Source organism: Chanodichthys erythropterus, chromosome 17, assembly GCF_024489055.1.
Source record: "Chanodichthys erythropterus isolate Z2021 chromosome 17, ASM2448905v1, whole genome shotgun sequence".
Taxonomy (NCBI): Eukaryota; Metazoa; Chordata; class Actinopteri; order Cypriniformes; family Xenocyprididae; genus Chanodichthys; species Chanodichthys erythropterus.
In genome coordinates, this window is record NC_090237.1 from 38,186,966 (window position 1) to 38,209,894 (window position 22,929).

The 22,929-nt window shown below is 37.4% G+C and overlaps 2 protein-coding genes across 4 annotated transcripts in view; both read right to left on the reverse strand.

Moving 5' to 3' along the window:
- LOC137004535 (protein Atg16l2-like) overlaps nucleotides 1-428 on the reverse strand; it is a 62,339-nt gene extending 61,911 nt beyond the window's left edge. For both annotated transcript variants that reach the window (XR_010892141.1, XM_067364946.1), the window contains exon 1: nucleotides 100-428. Coding sequence is in view for 1 of the 2 variants with exons in the window: in XM_067364946.1 (XP_067221047.1) it covers nucleotides 100-229 (130 nt within the window). In the remaining variant the exon portion in view is untranslated. The remainder of the gene's footprint in view (nucleotides 1-99) is intronic.
- Nucleotides 429-7,386: 6,958 nt separating this feature from the next.
- wdr62 (WD repeat domain 62) overlaps nucleotides 7,387-22,929 on the reverse strand; it is a 48,107-nt gene continuing 32,564 nt past the window's right edge. For both annotated transcript variants that reach the window (XM_067364321.1, XM_067364320.1), the window contains exons 21-31: nucleotides 22,827-22,888; nucleotides 22,478-22,747; nucleotides 17,928-18,082; nucleotides 16,402-16,523; nucleotides 16,155-16,280; nucleotides 14,365-14,476; nucleotides 14,084-14,186; nucleotides 13,575-13,632; nucleotides 10,051-10,776; nucleotides 8,479-8,573; nucleotides 7,387-7,817 (exon numbers count right to left, since the gene is read on the reverse strand). In XM_067364321.1, coding sequence (XP_067220422.1) covers nucleotides 7,557-7,817; nucleotides 8,479-8,573; nucleotides 10,051-10,776; nucleotides 13,575-13,632; nucleotides 14,084-14,186; nucleotides 14,365-14,476; nucleotides 16,155-16,280; nucleotides 16,402-16,523; nucleotides 17,928-18,082; nucleotides 22,478-22,747; nucleotides 22,827-22,888 — 2,090 coding nt within the window. In that variant the 3' untranslated portion in view covers nucleotides 7,387-7,556. The remainder of the gene's footprint in view (nucleotides 7,818-8,478; nucleotides 8,574-10,050; nucleotides 10,777-13,574; nucleotides 13,633-14,083; nucleotides 14,187-14,364; nucleotides 14,477-16,154; nucleotides 16,281-16,401; nucleotides 16,524-17,927; nucleotides 18,083-22,477; nucleotides 22,748-22,826; nucleotides 22,889-22,929) is intronic.

Here is a 22,929-nt window from a genome sequence, read left to right on the forward strand (position 1 = left end):
ACCATAAACACTAGATAGACAGGCTATAAACTTCTACTTTCTTCATTTTCATAGCACTGCACTGATGGTTTAATAAGTGAAATGATCTGAACAGCTTACATGACTCTATAATATCCTGGAAGACGCTCGTCTGTGTCCTGTTGCGATTTTTCAGCTGTCTGATAATGTGACGCTTCCATGTTTCGCTCTGTTTGAGTTCAGAGTTTCTCGCGCGCTGCGACGCAGCCATGATGATAAATAATAACAATAGAATAACAATAATCTACTTTCTTAGACATAGTACATATGTTTACGCGCCGTCGTCTGTAACTTATGAGTATGTTTTCCGTTCTTATGAAGCGAATTCACTGGAAAGCGGCAGAAAGCGGCGCAGCTGTGCGCGCTAAGGCGCGACGCGTCATGTCAGTGGCTGTAAACACATGGAGGGACCCGCCTGCTTCTGTCGCTGATGAGTAATGACAAATCTGTGAATGCGTTTACAGCGTAGAAACGGAGCGGGCAGAGCGGACACTAGAGATATAGAGCGAAATATAAAGTGGGAGTGGCCTATCGGCGCAGGCGTTTCTCTGATTGGTCAGATATGCGATGGATCAACATTTTCTGTTTTAGTTCTTGTGTATTTTTAATTCAACATCTGTTGAGTGAATAATTTATGTATATATATTCTTAATGCACATAATAAAAAAAACAAACAAACAAAAAAACTGTTTAAAATTATGGTTAAGAATTTGCATTTATGGATTTAGTTTTAAAAATAAACTTAAGTGGGGTGTTGCTTTTCTTTCTGACTCGCATAGAGACCCAACAACACATCTTTCATCGATAACTTTTCATTAGTATTTTCAATTAAAAAGTCAAATACATTTTGAATAAAAAAAGTAACCCAGAAGAAAATGAATAGCCGTCTCTTGATACAAGTTGCAAAAACTACTCAAATTTTTAAGTCGCACAATAATGTTTAGCAGGGTATATTATAAATGAACTTATTTGAACTTGTTTGTTATAAAAAAATAACGATAACTTTTTACAAACGTGCGATATCATGTGACAAACATTACTTTTCTACATAGAGAAAAATAAAATGGGAGTGGCCTATCAGCACAGGCGTTTCTCTGATTGGTCAGATATGCGATGGATAAAGTTATAATTTTTTTATTTTATTTCTTTACTGTGTATTTTTAATTCAGTGTCTGCTGAATGAATTATTTATATTCTTCTTATACTTTTTATTGAATAAAAAGCACAAAAGCAATATAAACAAGTAACGTTATAAATATAAAATAACAACAAAAAACTGCCAACTTGCTAGGGAATTTTACACAAAGACATGCAAAGAAATATCTATACTTTGTTTTTTTGAGGGCGAGACTGATTCAACATACTGTATTCGTCTTTAAACGCTAAAACACGGTTAAGAATTTGCATTTGGATTAAGTCAAAAAATAAACTTAAGTGTGATCTCGCTTTTCTTTCTGACTCGCAGAGACATCTTTCATCGATAATTTTTCATCAGCATTTTCAATTAAAAAGTCAAGTAGCCTACATTTTGAATAAAAAGTTGGCTACAGTTGCAAAAACGGCCGTTCAAGTCTATAACTTTTAAGTCACAAGATAATGTTTAGCAGGGTATATTCTAAATTAACTTATTTGATCTTGTTTGTTATAAAAATAACGATAACTTTTTCCAAACGTGCTATATCACGTGACATACATTACTTTTCTCAGCGATTAGTCATGATGGATTAATCACAGTCGTCGTGATTAGAAGATGTGGTTCTTTTTAACTATTATCATGGGGAGCATTTTGGTTTCTATGTCTGGCAACAATCCGTATAATTAAAATATTTAACATGTTTATGGGTCCAAAAAAAAAAAAAAAAACGTCTTGAAATGTGATTGCTGCTCATGGTGAAATGGCTTTCTGAGCCGCAAAGCGCCTCCTGTCGTACATAACTTTTATGTTTTATAGAAAGAGTTAAATTTGCAAGTAACATCGCCACCCAATGCGACGAAGTGGTGCAGCTGTACAAACACTTCCCTCAAACACCCCGGGCTTCTTTATTTAACACCTCAGCTCAGAAACCTGTGATTAATGTACATGACTGACAGCCAGTCACGCTTCAATGATGTATGACAAATACCGTGGGAACCACAAAAAAGTTAAAAATATTAAATGTTTCTGTTAGTGAAAAATATTGGGTACCACTTTATATGACACTGACCATTACAAATATGTGATTTCTGCCAAAATACAGGCTATTACTTTGATACCATTTCAAACTGGTGTGCAGTGTTGCTACTACTTTTCAGGGGTTGCAAAAAGCAGGTCGATTTGTTGGTTAAAGTTGCTAAACGACGTTTATTATTATTATTATTATTGAGAACATTATATAAACAAAGAAGCAGTCACAATACTGTATATGACGTTTTGATGTCATTGTGCGATAAAGTCTTTACGTAACCACGACGCAAAACTGCGTCATTGCGTGGAGATTATATCTAATATACATATTTTATGATCATATATTTTTTAATTTTAAATACAGCATTGAATTTTTGAACAATTACATCACAGCTCTCCCCCGCTTTTAAAATGGCTAACTTATACCCCTGAAATCTAATATTATAGCCTACTATTATATTATTTGTAAAAGTAATATAAACATAACACATTTTTATGATTTTATTTTTAAATACAATATTGAATTATTAAACAGTTAAACATTTTTTGTAGTTTCTTATTACAGTTTTTCTCGATTGCTTAAACACATTTCTTGAAATTATGCCTCCTTTTCTCAAAACTCTAAACACAAATCCATAACTTCTCACCAAATTCCCAAACTTCCATGTTTTCAAGTCAAAATGAAGCTCTCGACTCTGCACATACATGAATAATCTGCGTAGCAGATCTATACAGGTGGAGCTGGGGAGGTGGAGGGTTCCTCTCAACTCTAAAACTATTGAATCTTGCTGGAAAACCAAACTTTGCCCTCAGAAATGACACACACACTACAACATAGTCTTACACAACACACACTGGTGAGATAAATTCAAAACAATGCTACAAAAACCGGTACTAAGTTATGTTGCTTTTGGTTCTCCCTCTCAAGAAACTTTTCACATGATGAACACAACAAAAACAACAAATGTACATTTGCACATTTTTCATTCCTTAATGTACTGTACTGTACAATACACCAAACAACAACAACAAAATTACTATATTATCCTTTTGCATGCCTGATCCACCCCTAGCACACATCAACTGAAATGTCTAGGCTTCTTCCATGGCCTGGAGGAGGTGAACACGGATGTGAAGTTCTCAGTCATACACTTTCCACTGCCAAGCCGAAAAACTCAGGGAGAGGGAGAGTATGCAGGTAGAAAGATGTTGGAAAGCCTCTGGATATTGGTAAACCAGTCAGAAACCAGAGCAGAGCGATGTAAGCTGATGTTATCCCAAACAACGTGGCGAGGCTGCTCTGGTTGTGCTGGAACACACGCTCTCTTAGATCATCAAGGAAACCATGGAGGAGCAACGTGTTATAGGGTCCAAGAATGGCATGGTGGTGGAGTACCCCTCGTTTCCTCCTCACTGGCTAGGGACATTCACAATAGCCTGATGGCCAGTTATGTTCCTCCCCCTTCTCCTTCTTTTGGTCATTAAATCCATCCTCATCCACAAAGATAATCTCATGAGGAACAGACCGGCCTTCAATCTCAAAGATCTCTGCAAAACACATGAAACACAGTAGAGTAAATGACTACCCTGCTACAGTATATACTGCTGTACTGCTACACTGTGATGGTACGCAATACTTCATACAATATAAAAACACATACTTGAACATATTCCAGACGTTGGTCTTTCACTGTCAGGGATGTGGTAGGCCTGTTTCACCCGGAACCTGTGCTTTCAGAGAATGTAGTCAATTGTAAAGAGGCTGATGGCATTTGTCCCTCAAAATTGGTGATGGTCTTCCATTACTCTCCTTGGAATTTCTCACAGGTGAATTACATTGTTGGAAATGACCATATTTACCAGCTCCCTCTCTTGCTCCCCCGACAAAAACCTCCTGCCTCCACTAGGTGCTCGTCTCTGTATCCTACAAAAATAGAAGTACTGATTACCGAAACATCCTTTTTACAAAATGCAAGCATACAGAATCTCTCTCTGTATGTAAGGCAATTTGATGCATCCATTTTCATTACAGAAGTGCAACAGCTACAGTACAGAGTACAGCAGTCTGAACTCTGAAGTACACCTACCTGTTTTCTTCCCTGAAGGTTCTTATGATAGAGGCGACGGTGAAGTGATGCAAGTTTGGCTATAATCGAGTGCCACAAATTTCATCCGAGACTGCTTGTCTCCTTGCCCTTGATCATCTTTTTTCTAGTCGTCATCCTCCACCACCTCTTCTCCCTACTCCTCCATCACCTCTTCTCCCTACTCCTCCATCACCTCTCCCTACTCCTCTACCTCCATCACTTCTTCTCCCAACTCCTACTCCCCCCTCATCCTACTCCACCTCCTCATCTTTCCCCTCCTCCTCCCCCTACTCCACCACCTTTCCCACCCTACCGCTCTTCCACCTCCTCTCCCTACTCCTCCTTCCCCACTCCTCCACCTCCTCTCCTTACCCCTACTCCTCCTCTGTCTCCCCCTACTCCACCTCCTTTCCCACCCTACCTCTCCCTACTCCTCCATCCACACTCCTCTTCTTACCCCTACTCCTCCTCTACCTCGTCCTCTTTCCCCTCCCCTCCTCTCCCTACCCCTCCTCCTCCTCTGTCTCCCCCACTCCACCTCCTCTCCCTACCCCTCCTCCTCCTCTGTCTCTCCCTACTCCACCACCTTTCCCACCCTACCGCTCTTCCACCTCCTCTCCCTACTCCTCCTTCCCCACTCCTCCACCTCCTCTCCTTACCCCTACTCCTCTCCCTACTCCTCCTCTGTCTCCCCCTACTCCACCTCCTTTCCCACCCTACCTCTCCCTACTCCTCCATCCACACTCTTCTTACCCCTACTCCTCCTCTACCTCGTCCTCTTTCCCCTCCTCTCCCTACCCCTCCTCCTCCTGTCTCCCCCTACTCCACCTCCTTTCCCACCCTACCTCTCCCTACTCCTCCTTCCCCACTCCTCCACCTCCTCTCCTTACCCCTACTCCTCCTCTGTCTCCCCCTACTCCACCTCCTTTCCCACCCTACCTCTCCCTACTCCTCCAGCCACACTCTTCTTACCCCTACTCCTCCTCTACCTCGTCCTCTTTCCCCTCCCCTCCTCTCCCTACCCCTCCTCCTCCTCTGTCTCCCCCACTCCACCTCCTCTCCCTACCCCTCCTCCTCCTCTGTCTCCCCCTACTCCACCACCTTTCCCACCCTACCGCTCTTCCACCTCCTCTCCCTACTCCTCCTTCCCCACTCCTCCACCTCCTCTCCTTACCCCTACTCCTCCCCCTACTCCACCTCCTTTCCCACCCTACCTCTCCCTACTCCTCCATCCACACTCCTCTTCTTACCCCTACTCCTCCTCTACCTCGTCCTCTTTCCCCTCCCCTCCTCTCCCTACCCCTACCCTCCCTACCCCTCCTCCTCCTGTCTCCCCCACTCCACCTCCTCTCCCTACCCCTCCTCCTCCTCTGTCTCCCCCTACTCCACCTCCTTTCCCACCCTACCCCTCTTCCACCTCCTCTCCCTACCCCTACTCCTCCTCATCCTACCCGACCTCTTCCTACTCCTCTTCTTCCCCCTACTTATATAAGTTGCCAAATAAATTTTAAAATTGTGAATTATGATGTGTAAATTCATAACTGAATGAACTACAGTAAAGGTCATTTATATATTACATATTTAAATATGAAACTCTCAAAAAGGAAAGTTACTGTGTATTGTTTCATTAATTAAAAATATAAATATTAGATATGAAAATGTTTCATTTGATGTATTGAAATTACTAAAACAGATTTATAAATGTAAAAATAAATGCTAAAAAATAAGACAAAATAAAATAAAACTCCATCTAACAGTTTTAATGGTAATAACTTGTGAACAGATATTTTCACCAAACTCCGCACATGTAAGAGCTCATTCTGTGGTCGTGTGAAAAAAGCAGCAACTGGCCACTTGGTGGTTCTAGAACAGGGAGAAAAAGAAAAAAAAAAAACACATGAAAAGGGCTATAACTACCTCACCGTTAGTCCGACAGAAATGGCTAAGGTTAACAGAGGCCGATCAGAATGAAACTCGCTGCGCCTCTGAGAAATTAAGAAGAAATCGGTCACTGGGGTGTGCCTTTGCGGTTTTTTCATGTGCGTAAAGGATTGTGTATCATGCGATTTTTGGCACACGGCCTCGACATTCATACCACATGGTAGAACTCCTCATTCTGAGCAACTTTACCTCTAGGACCGCCGCTGTCCATCAAATCATTTCGTTAAATATTGGAGATTATTTCAAAAACCAACTTTGGCAAACTAGTCCTAGGCTTTTGTCTCAACTTCAATAGCTAAAACAGGAATTTAGAAAAGGGGCATAGCGAAGTGCTCACAAAAGCCTATAACTCCTAAACAAACAAAAAAAACTAAAAAAAAAAAAAAAAAAAAAAAAATGCGGGACATGAGCCTAAACAAACATGCAAACTCTAATGGAGATTGGACTATAGGCGTTGCTGTAACTTAAAAAGTTTTAAAAACAAAAAAACGCATATTCCCAATGGTAAATTGCCTGTATTTGATGTAAACAGTCTTTTCCTTCTATGATTTAAGTGGTTACATGCTTGCTAAATAAAACAATATTTTTTTACACATGTGCTTAAAGACCTTAAAGAGTTTGAACCCTGATAATTGCAGCTCACAGCTATATTTTATGGTAAAAACAGTCTTTCAAAATTGTAAGGAACCACAAAAACATTTAAACGTTTTAATATTAAAATAGTATAAATGACTGATTAAAACATTTACAAAGCTTTTCTAAAAAGTCAACTATACATTTTCAGTGAAAAGGAGAAGAAAAAAAAAAAAAAGATTGCACATCAACATGACAAAGCATAATCATCACACCAGTGGAAAGCAAATTGTGAGTCACAGCCTGATGCTTTGGGAAACATCTACACGTCACCATCCAAAACATGACAACGGAACACCTCGTCGTTAGTCTGCGTGAAATGGTGGAAAACTACAAAAGCATCAAACATCAACACAAACTCAGTACATAATTCAACTGTTTGTATTCCAAAAGTAACAGTTTCAAAACTGTACATGAAATGTGGAAAAGAAACAATTTGAAGGGAAAAAAAGGTCCTGAAGAGTTTGCCTTGATAAATCTTTAAAGGATAAAAAGAATTAAAGTCTAAGTGACTAAATACACTGTGGTATTGAAATGTAGTGTAAAAAAAAAAAAAAAAAAAAAAAAAAAATTGTATAAAGACAAACTGCCAGTTTTACAAAAAGTTTCAAATATGCATTTACAGGTTTATTTAAAAGCATAAAACAAATGCAAGACATTAAATTTAAAGGTGCTTAAGGGGGTGTGGCGTTACAAGTTCATTTTGTGACCCGTTACTCCAGAGTAGCCTGTGCTCCTTTTTCAGTCATTCGCATTAAGAGCATCTCGGAGTATTTCTCCAGGAGGGCCACGGTCCTGTCGTCCCGAAGCTGACGGCCGGGAGAGTCTTCTGGTATGGGACGGGCGCTCTGGGCCGAGGGGCGTGTCTCCTGTGGGCACAGCGAGTGTAGCTCACTCTGTACACCCACAAACACCTCCTGCAAAATACCCTTCATCTGTTCCTGCTGCTCCGACAACTCGGGGATGGAGCACAACTACAGAGAGAGGGAACAGAAATATTTTTACCATTAGAGGGATTTTTCACTTTGAAGAATGCTATAGAACCGGGGTCTGAAAAGGACAATGGGTCTCATTCACTAATGATTGCATGGATTATTTCGAACAAAACTACGCAATGATTAAAAAATCTTTAACAAAATGAATAATATTTCACTAAAGGGTGTCAATATGTCAATGTTCCTAGACCAGACGTCACTTTTGGCCACTACTGTATATTACACACACGATCAGTATTTTCCAGAACCAAAAGGTCCATTACAAATTACATATTTAAATTTTAAACTCTTTAATGGAAAATTATTAACTAAAATGTGTATTAATCTTTTTCATTAATTAAAAAAATAAATAAAATAATCTATTTTATTTATTTTCAATATTTTATTTATGCCTTGACAACTGAAAATACATTTAATTTGAAGTACTGAAATTACTAAAAAACTGAAATAAAAATAAAACAATAGAAAAGAAAAAAAATCCCAAATGTGTCAAATTGATAAATATTATAATAGTATATAATTAACAGCAAAATTGCACTGAAGGAATATAATTTTAAGGATCAGAAAGAGGGTGAAAAATAACCATGAAAAACTAAAAGAGGAATTAAATCACTTGTTATTCCTGATGGAGACAAATCACCTTGCTATAAAAGCCAGTTGCTTTATGGATGGTGTGCCAGAGTTCATTCACCATCTCCTTACACATCTGGACACTGAACGACCCTGCAGAAAGACCTGAAGACAAAAACATACATTACCATCAGTAACTGCGCTTACATGCGCAAAAAAAAAATGTAATAAAAATTCAGTCATACTCCTATAAGCATATTATGTAAAGAGATTTACCTAATGTCAAAAACATGATTAGGGTTAGTTCACTCAAAAATGAAATTTCTGTCATTAATTACTCACCCTCATGTCATTCCACACCTGTAAGACCTTCGTTCATCTTCAGAACACAAATGAAGATATTTTTGATGAAATCCAATGGCTCAGAACCAGTGGTTCAGAGCGTGTATCAAACTGCCAAAGTAATGTAATGAAGCCTCGTTTACGGTAATCATGTGACTTTGGCAGTTTGATACATGCTCTGAACCACTGATTCAAAACAAAAGATTCGTAAAGCTTCATGAAGCAATGTTTTGAAATCGCCCATCACTAAATATTGTTGAACAAAGTCGTTATTTTGTATTCTTGTCGCTTCATAACATTAAGGCTGAACCACTGTAGTCACATAAACTGTTTTAAATATGTCTTTAGTAGCTTTATGGGCAATGAAAGAGTTAATTAACTTGCTGGTAATGCAGGCCTCATTGAGCCATCAGATTTCAACAATATCTTCATTTGTGTTCTGAAGATGAACAAAGGTCTTACGGTTGTGGAACGACATGAGGGTAAGAAATTAATGACAGAAATTTCATTTTTTGGGTGAACTAACCCTTTAAGCCAATATTCTGGTTAGTAGAAATGTGAATCAGACAGGAGCCATATTAATCTGAATCTTGAGCAATGTAAACAATTTCGGATCTGTGCACACCTATATGGAAATATTTATTTCTATGTATTAAGGAATAGTTCAGCATCAATGGAGCACCTCTTTCAGAATAAAGACTTTACCAGAATATTGACTCAATACTGAAACAACTTGCTCAATATGGTCAATAACTTCCTTACTTTTTAAAATGCATTATAGTATGTCGCAGGACTGCACAATTCCACAATTTGGAGGGAGAAATATAGCAAATTAATGCAATTAGCCTGGCAATTCCAGGTTTGCTGTGCTTGTATGGCGTAGGGCTGGGTATCGATAAGATCTCAATTCAAATTTCACTGGCCTCACCACAAAAACAAGTAATAAATGAATAAAAGAGTTATTGTTTTTGAGCCATGTATCCTTGTACTGTAATAAATAAGGTTATGACACCAAAATGTAACATATCAGGTGACATTTAACAATTCTCAATTCCAATATATCACAGCTAAAACTAAAGCAATAAACAAATAAATACAAAAAGTTTTGCTTTTCAGGTAAATCTAACATCAGTTTTCAGGAACAGAAGTTGTCTGAGACATGCAACTTTATATTTGCGACCACATTTTTAAAAACAATTGTGCCTTTTTTCCCCCCTGGCCCAACTTTGCCAACTTTGGACAGAACGCTACCAAATGCGCATTATAAGCAACCCAACTCAGAGCCGGAGTTACTAATTACCTGTGTCCTCATCAAGGCAGTGGTTTTCTGTAGAATCCTCTCGGTCTAGAGTTACTGAAATCTGACCCGGGGTTTGTGTATTCTCACATGACCCCGTAAACTGCAGGTCTTCAACCACCGTATGACTGGTTTCTGACACTGTGGGCTTCCTGGCAAACATTTCAGAGCCTGTTGAGAACCTGCTTGAAGTCTTAGGAGTTAAACTCTGCTCAATATTAATGATCTGCTTCCGACACTCTTTCCCCAGTGACCGCATCTCCGTGGGCGTCACCAAAGCCTGTCGACGTGGAGACCCGGGACGTTCAACTTTCCCAAGACGGCTCTTGAGCGAAACAGGCGACAGACTGGCACGATTGGGGCCAACAAGGTCTAATCGAAGCGCTGCCCGGGCACTGTGGTTTCCCAAGGCAGGTGTCGGATGAGCCTGTCCCGAGGAAAGAACCGAAGAGGAAGGTGGAATAATGTTCTCTTTGCTTTGCTCTACAGTTGGGTCCAGTGACGAGGATGGGGCGTTCAGCTGCGTTTCCTCTGACGCACACACGTTCAGACTCTCCACAGAGTTGCTCTGCGCTATCTTAGCGCGGGAGCTTGCGGTGGGACCCATGTAGCTTTGGCGGGAACGTGTAACGGATGCATCAATTGCGTTGCTGGCAGATTTGGTGGCAAGAATTGCTGTAGCGTTGACAATATTATGAGCTTTAGAATGAATGGTCTTGTTTGAGATTTCTGAAAAGAACAAAAGACATTTAAATTTGTTTTCATTTAAAGTGATTGGTCATCCAAAAATGAAAATCATCACATGATTTACTCACCCTCTCAAGTGTATAGGACTTTCTACTCTCAGTCGGAGTTACATTGAAAAAAATAATTCTTCCATCATAAGAGATATCCACACGACTCCAAGGAGTTGATAAAGGCATTCTGAAGTGAAGCGATGCGTTTTTACAAAACAAATATCCATATTTAAATCTTTATAAACTAAAATAACTAGCTTTCAGCAGACGACTGGTGCAAGTCGATTTGTGCAATATGCGTACAAACGAGTAACCCGACGCCATGTATGATGTAGGATATAGGGAGTATCGTAAGCTTAGACGCCTCTTGAGTCCAAACAAATAGGGCTGTGCTCTTATCGAAATTTGTCTTTAAAAATTCTCATTTTAGACTTCTAACCTTAATTTGTGACCGGTGTTTGGTTTCGCTCTATCCTTTGCACTTCCACATTCATCAATGTGTCAGGTCAGGGGTTACTTTTCCACCGTGACTCGATTTACGTAGGCCGACTGCCGAAAGCTAGTTATTTTAGGTTATAAAGATTTAAACATGGATATTATTCTTACAAAACCCACTGCTTCGCTTCAGAAGGCCTTTATTATCACCCTGGTTCCATGTGGATTACTTTTATGATGGATGGATGCACTTTTTTTGGGCTTTAAAATAAGGAGCGCCATTCACTCCCATTATAAAGCTTGGAAAAGCGAGGCTTTTTTAATGTAACTGTTTGTCTGAAAGAAGATAGTCATATACACCTAGGATGGCTTGAGGGCAAGTAAAGCTTGGGAAAATTCTTTTTTGGGTGAACTAACACTTTAATAACTTTTAAAGCTGGTAGTTCAAACCCCAGTTACATAAGGGAAACCAAGAAACAAGAACCAAGAGGTGTACAAACTAAAAGAGATAAACTGAGCATGAAAACACCAAGGCTGCATCCAAAATCACACTCTCTGGAGTAGGTACTTCTTTTAAATAACTAATTTGTGTCCGTTAAGAAAAGTATGTTCGGTCCCACTTTATATTAAGTGGCCTTAACTACTATTTACTTACATCAAAAAATAAGTACAATGTACTTATTGGGTTCATACTGAATTGCAAAACACATTTGCAGCTATTGAGGTGGATACGGGTAAGGTTAGAGAGAGATTTGGTGGTATAAGTAGGTTTAAGGGTAGGGGTAAGGTGTAAGGGATGGGTCAACAGTGTAATTGTAAATGTAATTACAGAAATTTATTACAGATGTAATTACATGCAGGTCTTTTTAAAATATAAGTACAATGTAAAAACATGTATGTACACAATAAGTGCATTGTATCAAATGATTAATTTAAATGTAAGTAAATAGTAGTTAAGGCCACTTAATATAAAGTGGGACCGTATGTTCTACTGTAGAGTATGAATGTGTGTAGTATGAATTTAATCCTGGCATACTACTTTTGCCATGTCCTTGTCATGTGACCTACTGTGTCAATTGCATAGTTTTATTCCCATACATAAATCCTCTCCCGTGGCCTCATGGGATAGTTAAGTGTCCATTGGATGCACACTTCAGATTTTCACTGGAAGTAGCAGGATTTTTGGGACCATTTCACCTACTGTTTAATAAATATTTTGAATTCGTACCATTTTTCTCCTACTAGATAGTTGGCAAGTATGTAATTTGGGATGCAGCCAAAAACAGCCATGTGAAACGATTCCGATTTGGTGACTTTAGAACCCCAGACATTAAAAACCACCCAACACAATCTCACAGACCTCCCAGAGCATTTTTCCAGCGTAACAAAGATAAGTTTTGGCAAGATTTCCGAGCAGCCATCGAGGAACGTTTCTTGGTAACTGGAGGACAAGATTTTAAACATTTAAAATGACTAAAACAGTGCCAGAACATCTGATCTCTTCTAATTAAATACCATTTCTGAGAGGTACATTTAATTTGTGCTGTTGTTAAAGGTGCACTTTAATATTTTCCCACTCACTAGAAGAGCTCACACCAATAAAAGTACTCTGTAAAATTAATAAGCATAAAATCCATGTACTCTTACTGAGCTGAAGACTCCAGTCTTATCAGAGGCAGTTACTATACATGGTGCAGATTGCCTCATGGGACCAAACATGTTGAAATTAGTCAAATACTAGTCTTAAGGCATCAATATACTTCAAGTGAAATTGAAGAATGAACTGGTGTGATGGCATTTCAAACAAAATCAGGCCAAAACAAAGTTTCTTTGGAGTTTTAGGGAGTTTGAAACAGCTCGCCAAAGTGAATTTTCTGGAAAGTTCGCTCTAGCTGGAACTACCATTGGTATGTAGAGATTAAGTTTTCTGATAAAGTCTTCTCCAGTTAATTTCTTCTGTTCAGCCCGTTGAGGTCAGACGTCCATGAGTAAAAACATGAACAGACATAAGAGCTGCTTTATATTAGAAATTGAAGTTGAAATTTTAACTGAGACACACGGACAGTAATTTCATGTTTAATACCATAAAGCTGCTTGCTTTTAAGCAATCTACTGCATAAAGTGCTTTCTTAACTGCTGTTTTCTCACTGCTGTCAATTTTGTTGCATGTTTACAATATTTTAAAGAGGAAAGTGCACAGAACATTTACATCTACATCTGAACACCACTCTCAACAGTTTACTGCTGCTCTATTTTTTTGCCTCGAGTATATCAGGGCCTTTAACCTCCCTGTTATTAGACATTTTCACTCACAGTCAGAAGTAAAATGCACTATTAACAGGTAACTGGACATACCACTCTTCTCGTTATCCTCAATGATTCCACTGTTGTTTGAAAGAACCTTTGACTTGTCCTTAGAAGCAGGAGAAAATGAAAATATTAACAAAAAGTCCAAAAGACAAAAGAAAATAATTCAAAATATTGAGCTCAATTTACAAGTACATGACCAGTCATAAGTCTCACGGGTATATTTGTAGCAATAGCCAATATGGGTTTTATGGGTTTGAGTAAATAATGACAGAATTTTCATTTTTGGGTGAACCATCCCTTTAAAGAGTGATAAAAACCTAAAATCACATATTGAGATGTGTAGAGGTTACACATGATGGAAAATCAATGGCATCAGACTATTTTAGGATTGTTTGCACCATATTCTGGAATTAAAAACAAAAGCTGAAGAAATGACACAGAATGACCAGTCATATTAGTGTTCAGTCATTGTGACTGTGACTGGTACGATGTACTCTGAATGGCAACACACCATTCAGAGTACATAACATTATTCATAAGAGTAAGCATCATACCATTGATACATCGAGAGTTTGACAGCTATCACTGGACTCATCAGGTATACTGGGCAGGCAGGCTGCAGGCCGGCAAACCACACTGCTACTAGTCCCTATAGTGCTGAAACAGCCGACAGAAATGAAATTTATAATGTCATCTAAACTATGACTAATACATAATTTCACAGCTACTTCCCCCATTTCATTTAGATCTCAAAAGGGAAAGGAGAACTAGAAGTGTAAACTCATATTTCTCCATTACATAGCTTGATAGCAAGATGAGACTGATGTTGACTCACCGGAAGCGGCTCTGAAAGCGGGAGAGGAAGCGTGTGGAGATACTGAGGCGAGGATTGAGGAAGTTACTCTCTGAGCTGGGCTGCAGACTGCTCAAGTCCGTGTTGAACTTTTCTACAAGAGAGTTTCCACAGCAAATTAGATCAGCAATAATGATTTCACCATCATCTTAAGACTGGAATAAACTACACATCATGCATTTGATGACTTTGTAAAGGCCAACCAACGTTGACAATCACCAGATTATAGTAGGGGGTTGCACTTTAATCTTGCGACTTTAATGCTCTGCCATGGTGCTTTAAGCTTGATGTTGACTAGTTGCTGATCATGGCCTATAGAGGGCACAGCAGGATAAGAAATCTTTGAAGTTCACATTCATGCTCCATATCAAACTGTAAGTGACAAATAAAGCGCTACACAAGATATGTTTGATTATACCATCTGGATGCTCAATATTGATCGGGTGAATGCATGTTTTAAAGAGCTTATTGTACATGCAAGTTAATTGCCGTTCAAAAATAACGGATTTAATTGTAACGCGCACACACAGACAGTAGCGCGTACATCACATACAGATCGTGCACACAGAAACCTTCAGGAGCGCAGAAATGTACTGTCAACACTGTTTCTGTGATTTATTAATAAAATAGCTAAGAAACTGAAAAGTTCTAGCATATTTCTTCACTAAAACACACCGCTTCACTATCAGTAAAGAGACGCTGCCAGGTACAATTAAATCACACGCAATCACTCGCTCACTAATGCATTCATATAAATGTAATCTTTAATGTGCTACTTTATCTGTGTCTTTAGAAAAAGCAGAAATCAGAGAAATAAAACAACACAAAGACAAAAGAACTGATAAAAATAAGCCGTTATGTAGGAACAATAGCCTAGTGGGCAGCACAGTGGGCTGTGCACAAGGGTCGCGTTCGGGTCTCACCTCGAAGTTCAGGCTTATTTGTTCATTAATGACGTCATCAGGGAGTAGTTGACATCGACTCGACTTTAAATCACATAAACGTCGACAAAAATAAATAAATAAAAAACTGAAGTCGTTCAACTCTTAGATTATAGCGCATCACTTCAGACATTCCGCGACCTGACAAACACAGATTCAACATGTTAAAGGTGCTAAAGAGGATGTTTTGTTTTATACATTTTTGCAATATTACTTGAAACTGTCTTTACTAACTGATAAAAGACTATTTATTAGGTGCACTGAAAGGAATAATATTAATATACATCATCTGTGCACATCAGCCAATCATTTATGCAATCATCGGGTAAACGATTGGCTCTCTGGCTTGTCAATCAAACCGAGAAACCACAAGGAGCTTTTATCGTTTACGTAACTTATATCGCTTTTTAACTTTAAAAGTTGTCACCTTTTATTGAGTTTTGAGTCTGCTGATACAGAAAGACAAACGATTTGGTAAAGAAGATTGGATAAAGAGGCTTTTAGTGATTAATAATCAAAACCTAACCTTCTAAAAAAAAGATTTAATATTAATGTTCACTCCCATTATAAAGCTTGGAAGAGCCAGAATATTTTTTAATATAATTCCAATTGTGTTTGACTGAAAGAAGATAGTCATACACCTAGGATGGCTTGAGGGCGAGTAAATTATGGGGTAATTTTAATTTTTGGGTAATTAACACTTTAAAAGTCATGTAGTGTATTCCAGCCTGGCATGCCTAGAAAAAATTACATTTTTGAAGCCAATAGAATTTTATTTTTCATTTTAGCAAAGTAGGGCATTTCAGAGCAGTACAAGAAATGAAGTCATACCATTTCCAGCCACACCGAGTGTGTCGAAATGTTGGCGAAGCAGAGTTCCAGACTCTTCTTCATCCTCTTCCTCTTCAACTCCTGAGCTTCCTGTGGAGCTCACCTGACTGAGAGAGTCTGTGTCCTCTAAAAAAAGCAACAAAACAGATGAAGTCACATCAAAAGGTAGACTTTAAACTCGTCAAGGCCACTAATAGTGTGTTTCACACTCTACATGCTGTGTTTGGAGTGCTGTAATGTAACTTACGGTCATGAGGCTGATCGCTATGGGAGGCTGGACTCTCAGCCGAGCAAGCACTATCTGGGCTTAGCTCCTCTTCCTCAGGGTCACCACCTGCCCCCTCACACAGAGCTTTAACATCAAATTCTCTGCAGGGGAAAAAAGGGCAACAAAAGATTATTCAATGACTGAAAAATACTGATTACCAGGAACTTTTATATCAATGTCTAGTTTACTCTGGGTACAAAGTCCAGTTTCACAGTATGTAAATGGAAGAAACAGGGTTGTAAGAAACTGCCACACTTTGTTTAGATCCAGAGCTTGAATCCAGCTCACACACACACAGAGCACAATCTATTTCACTTATTGTGCGCTTGAAAGGAGAAATACAAACAAAATTGTGTCAAAACGACCGTCTGGCAAACATCCTAGTAAACACAGTTGGTTATGTCTTAAGTGACCATAAAATTTTTTTTTAAAAAATGTGCATGTAAATAAGTATGGATCAGTGCATTCGCTCTTAAAGTGACAGCAGCCTAATATTCCTGCTGCTGTCTGTGTCATTAATCAAACAAGATGAAAAGAAAACCTCTCACTGCTCGACTAAACTTTTATAAATCTACATTTTTTTTTTTTTTTTTAATTTCTGTGCCTGAAAAGTTATGCTAGACCTACCCAAAAAAACTGAAAAGCACTGATAATTTAATTTGTGTCTTTGTTCTATTTTATTTATTTGTGACACTGCTTGTAATTTGGTTATTTGTTAAAAATATTCTTAGCATTGAGCCCTGCATCTCTCCATGTGCCCCAGACTCTGATGTACTAATAGCAGCCAAAAACAAAACCAAAACACAAAAACACCCTAACCCTTTCTTTTTTAATGTTATTTTTCTAAATTAATGTATTTTCACCTCATTTTGGTAGTTTTCTGATGAGAATTTGTCATGTCATAAGCTGCCATCATTACTGATCTCACATGTAACTATTAAAACTAAAATGCATTTTTTTGTTGTTGTTGTGGATGACCCAAATGGGGTACAGGATGTGCAATTTTCAGATAAATGTTCATGTTACATACTGTGGTTGCATTTGTAAGTTAAAAGTGTAACTGGTTGTGTAAAATAGGCACATAATATAATACCGATCGATAGAACCCTGAAACGAATCTCAGGATTTGAGGCATCTGCAAATATTGTATTACAGGTTATGAGAATCGATAACATATCGTATCATGATGAACCACCTGATTTACACCTCTACAAAAAAGTACCTCCATTCAAATTAACTCAAAAGTCAAATGTGGGGGACTGGTGAGTGTCACATCAAGCAAACACTGGGATACCTCAGGGCTTGATACTTGGACCCCTTCCTTTTCAGTATACATCACAAATGTCACTAACTCATCCAGGCATTTTCCAATATTAAACCAAAACAAACTGCATCGCAGCAATTCTCATGTTGCTGGAAAACATCTGCCAAAGAAATAAATGTAAATAAACCTATTCCCAAAATGGAAAATGAACCAAAGCCAGATGTCATTACAAGTGGTTTACCCTTCTCCAGTGGACAGAGCAGTGCTGTTGGCTGGGTATAAAATGTATCCAGTCTTCTCTGGTGAGCCGAGCTCTGGATTGAAGTTCTCCTCTCCATGTGGCAACTGCAGAAAATCTCTCCCTTGGAGCGAAGAGCTAAACCCATCTCTGGAAACCTATAAAAAAAAAAAAAAAAAAAAAAAAAAAAACTCTTTCATGTTTCAGCTATAGCACCAGACTAAAATGCATGTTTGAGCCGTTTTCACTGAAAGCAACTTGCACTGAAATATCTTAAAATATACTGGTGTGCATCTTGAGACAAAACAATGGCAGTGTTTTTATTCTAAGGCACATTTATGAAAGCTACCCAATGTCCTAATTGAACCAAGGCCTAGTCCCGGCTTAATCTAAGCCCTGTCTGTGAAACCAGGCCCAAGAGTACCAAACTAACAAACAAGGTTTAGTCAACTTTTCACCAACAAATTTCCATTTCCAATTTCCCCCAGTAGTTCATGATCAGTTGTTAAGGGTTAAAAATAAACTATTATTATTATTATGCAAACGAAGAGCAAGCTCAAACATCACCTGTCTCGAGGGCAGATAAGACAGGACAGAGAATTTCTGGAGTGACTCCAATGTTTTAAATGAATTGTCTGTAAGTAAACATTTATATAATAAAATGACACATGTAAAAAACTGCCGGCAGTCTTAGAGGGTTTGATTAATACAGTGCTCTTGTTGATTATATGATGCAATGGGCAGTTAAGCACTGACACAGTTCATATTAGTTCATAAATTGTGCAAATAGTACCTCCAATCAAATTAACTCGTGTCAAACATGGGGGACTGGTGACTGGTCACATCTAGCAATTACTGGAATAACTTAGGAATTTATGCTTTTTACATTTTACATCTGATTAACCAAAAAGTAAAATCAGATTAATCGATTATCAAAATAATTGTTAGTTGCAGCACTAATGTACAGTATCAGTATATTGGATCTGTGCATTATGTCTTAAAGTGACAGCAGCCTAATGTTCCTGCTGCAAAAATAACTCCCTACTCTTGACTGAATAACTCTAATAAGGATTTATATATATTTAATTTATACAGACTATGCAGTATTATTTTACATTTGATTACTTCATTCAATTCCTGTACCTGAAAACTACTGTTAGACCTACCTGAAAAAAACACTGATTATTTTATTTCATTTGTATCTTTGATCTATTGTATTTATTTGTGCCATTGATTATTTGTTATTTTATTACTGATGGTTTACTTGGCTTTAATGATGTTTTACATTTATGTTATTTAGGCTTGAAGTTTTTGCTGTGGTATCGAAATTGAACTAGAGAATTGTAAAAAAAAAAAAAAATAAAAAAAAATAAAAAAAAATAATAATAATTCACTGGTATCTAAAATTTAAAATGAAATTTATTGCAATACAAGGTTACATTGGTCAAAAACAATGAAACAACTTTATTATATCTAGTTATTACTTTTTTGGTAGTGGGGCCAGGGAAAATTTTAGTGTTGAGCAGTTTAGCACTTCTGCATAATGTTCATTATTATGGATTATTATTTGTCAAATTTGAATGATGTTTTGGGATAATGTGGAACTATGAGTCAGTTTAAATACTGTGATAGATCATTCATCTGGTTAATGTTTTAATACAGTAGCACTGATGTTTTTAATATAACTCTCTAAGAGCAGAATGTTCCTCTTTAATATGACCAAGAATAAGATTTGTTGCTAAAATTTATATATTATATATATTATATTTCACTGATTCTTGAGAGATGGGACAAAACATGTCCAGCAATTGTAACTGCTATTAGGTTTAAAAATAAAAATATTTTCTATTTTAAATGTTATGAGGGATTGATAATAGAAAGTATTTATCACAATTATCCCCTTCAATTTAATTTTATCATTATTATATCAAATGTATAACACTTATTGTCTTCTCACTACATCTAAAACAGTGTGTCCACAGAGAAGGGTTCAAAAATTTGTATGCAATAAAATGGATAAAAATGTTTTTTTTTAATGATGAAAAAGCTTGTTTTATAAAAAGCAATACTTGATAATATTTCATGTCAGAGCAATATTGTTTTTCAATGACACATGCATGTTTTATAAGATTTCCAAGTTGTGTCCCCACTTTTTGTCAACACCGTCAGACATTTATTAAAATGTAATAATATCAGGGAATATCAGGGGCAGCTGTCACTCTGAGGGACCCCCTTGCCACATTCCACCTCTGCAGAGTACATCAATGTCAGACAGGCTCTAGTAAGTTTTATAATTTTAGAATATTTTAAATCTTAATGTTAATATTCCCTGTGTCACAACCATGATATGTCAACACCCTCTTCCAATTCATGAGGAAATTATTCAAAATTTTTAGATTATTTTTTTCTCCTGAAGCAGGTTCTATTAGCATATAGCATCAACAGAGAAAACAAAATGGCTACTACATGAACTCCATTTGTTTTGTGAAAGAAAGGCAAATATGTCAACACCGTCAGTGTCAACACCGTCAGATTTTCTTTCTGACGGTGGTGACAGGCCAATGACGGAGTTGACATTCAACATGAAGTCATCATATTTTTGTGGTTTTCAAGTCATTTTTAATTATATTAAATATAAAATAGTGTATAGTTTTTCTAATATTGTACTAATACTAACTATATGACCTGACAGCGTATATTGCTTTTGTGGATTAGTCATCACTTCTAGCAGAGTTAGGCTTAATTTAATTATTACCCTGCTGCTCCGATAAGCTTTATAATGGCAGTGCACAGAAACCACCTGTTTAAAACTCAAAAAAGTGCATCCATCCATCCAATGTACTCCACACAGCTCCGGGGGGGTTAATAAAGTCCTTCTGACTTGAAGCGATGCATTTGTGTAAAAAAAAAATATTCATATTCAACACATTATGAAGTAAAATATCTAGCTTCCGCCAGACCGCCTTCCATATTCAACTTAGGAAGAAAGTGTAAAACTCTAACAGTTAAAAATGCTTCTTCCTTAGTTAAATATGGATATTTTTTTTAACACATCGCTTCGCTTCAGAAGGACTTTATTAATCCCCCAGAGCTGTGTGGAGTATGTTTATGATGGATGGATGCACTTTTTTGAGTTTCAAACAGGTGGTTTCTGTGCACTCCCATTATAAAGCTTAGGAGCATCAGGGTGATTATTAATATTTCTCCAGTTGTATTCGTCAGAAAGCAGAAAGTCATAAACACCTAGGATGGCTTGAGGGTGAGTAAAGCTTGGGCTAATTGTCATTTTAAAGTGAACTAATCTTTTAATCCTTTACTTGCCCTCATGTCGTTCCACATAAGACCTTCAGACCACAAATTAAGATATTTTTGATGAAATCCAAGAGGTTTATGACTTGTCCATAGACAGCAATATAATCACCACTTTCAAGGTCCAGAAAGGTACTAAAGACATCGTTAAAACTCAAGTGGTTCAACTTAAGTGCTGTGGTTCAACCTCAATATTATGAAGAGACAAGAATACTTTTTGTGCCCAAAAACTAAACAAAAATAACGATTTTATTCAACAGTATCCTCGCTTCTGTGTCATTCTTCTATGCTGTTGAATAACAGATATTGTTGAATAAAGTCATTATTTTTGTTTTGTTAACATACTCACTGTTTGTTGTGTTTGTTTTAATAGAGTAATTGATTGATTCAAGTATTTGATAGTTAACATGACTACAAATTCAGGTTTTTGTCAACACCGTCAGATGAATATTTTGATATATCATTATGATATTTTATATTTGTTTAGGAATTGTTGGTCATAGGTAAAAATGTAATCTGTCTGCTAACATGAGAATGGGTTTTGAAATGTTAAAATCATCTTGATTTTTGTTAAAGATAAAGTTAAAGTTATATTTCACAGTCCAATTTAAAGAAACACAAATGAAAATCTTTATAATAAATATATATACACATATTGAAAGTATTATTTTGTGGCCTCTGTCAGCCTTGGTAAAAATGAGTGTTTACTATACTTTTTATAGGTCTTGCATAATGTGAGTGAAAATTAATTTGTGTTTTTGTTGTCTGACGGTGTTGACACAATATAAGTGATGGCAAGGTAAAAAGCACATTTTGATTAAAAAGAGTAAAGTTGGGAGGTTGTATCAAAGCATTGCTCAGTAGCTTATTACATGTAAGATACATAAATGTAGTTTAATTTGCCTGAGTATAAGGTTTATTTTTTTCAATATTGCATCCTGTTTTGTCCCACTTCTCAAGAATCAGTAATTTATTATTATTATTATTATTATTATTATTATTATTATTATTATTATTATTATTATTATTAATATATATATATATATATATATATATATATATATATATATATTTTTTTTTTTTTTTTTTTTTTTGCCTCATCTGTGACTTCCATGTCCAGACATAGTCTACCAATAACATTAGAGTGACAGCACTAGGAGTCGCTGGTGGTGTGAGGAGGCCTGCTGCAAGATGCCATAACCATGTTGAAAACTGGCAAGTGTAACGCCAGCTAGACAACTTACACTGCAAATCTTTTCCTCTTCCTCTAGATCATCATCTTCAACGTCTTCATCCAACAGACTGTCCAAACTCTGCGGGTGAAAGCGAGAGTCTTCCTCGAGCTCTTCCTCTCCCACGGCTCTGCTGGGAGTGTGTGAGAGGGGAAGCTGCATGCTCTTCATCTCCAGTACGGTGCGGATGGCAAGTGGATCGGACTGCACCGCCCAGCGTCCCTGTGGCTGGTACTGAGCTCGATTATCTACGCCACTACCATCATTTTCACCTCCTCCACCCTATGATATAAAGGAGATCCTTTAGTCATGGAAGAATTCAATATGTAAGAACATTTTATGACAACAGGAACATACGTACCAGTCTGCGCACCCACATGGGCATTTTGCCATTGGTTTGGAGCACCACAGAATCCAGAGATGCTAAAGGATAACAGTCAAGCCCATTAAATCACATTTAAAAC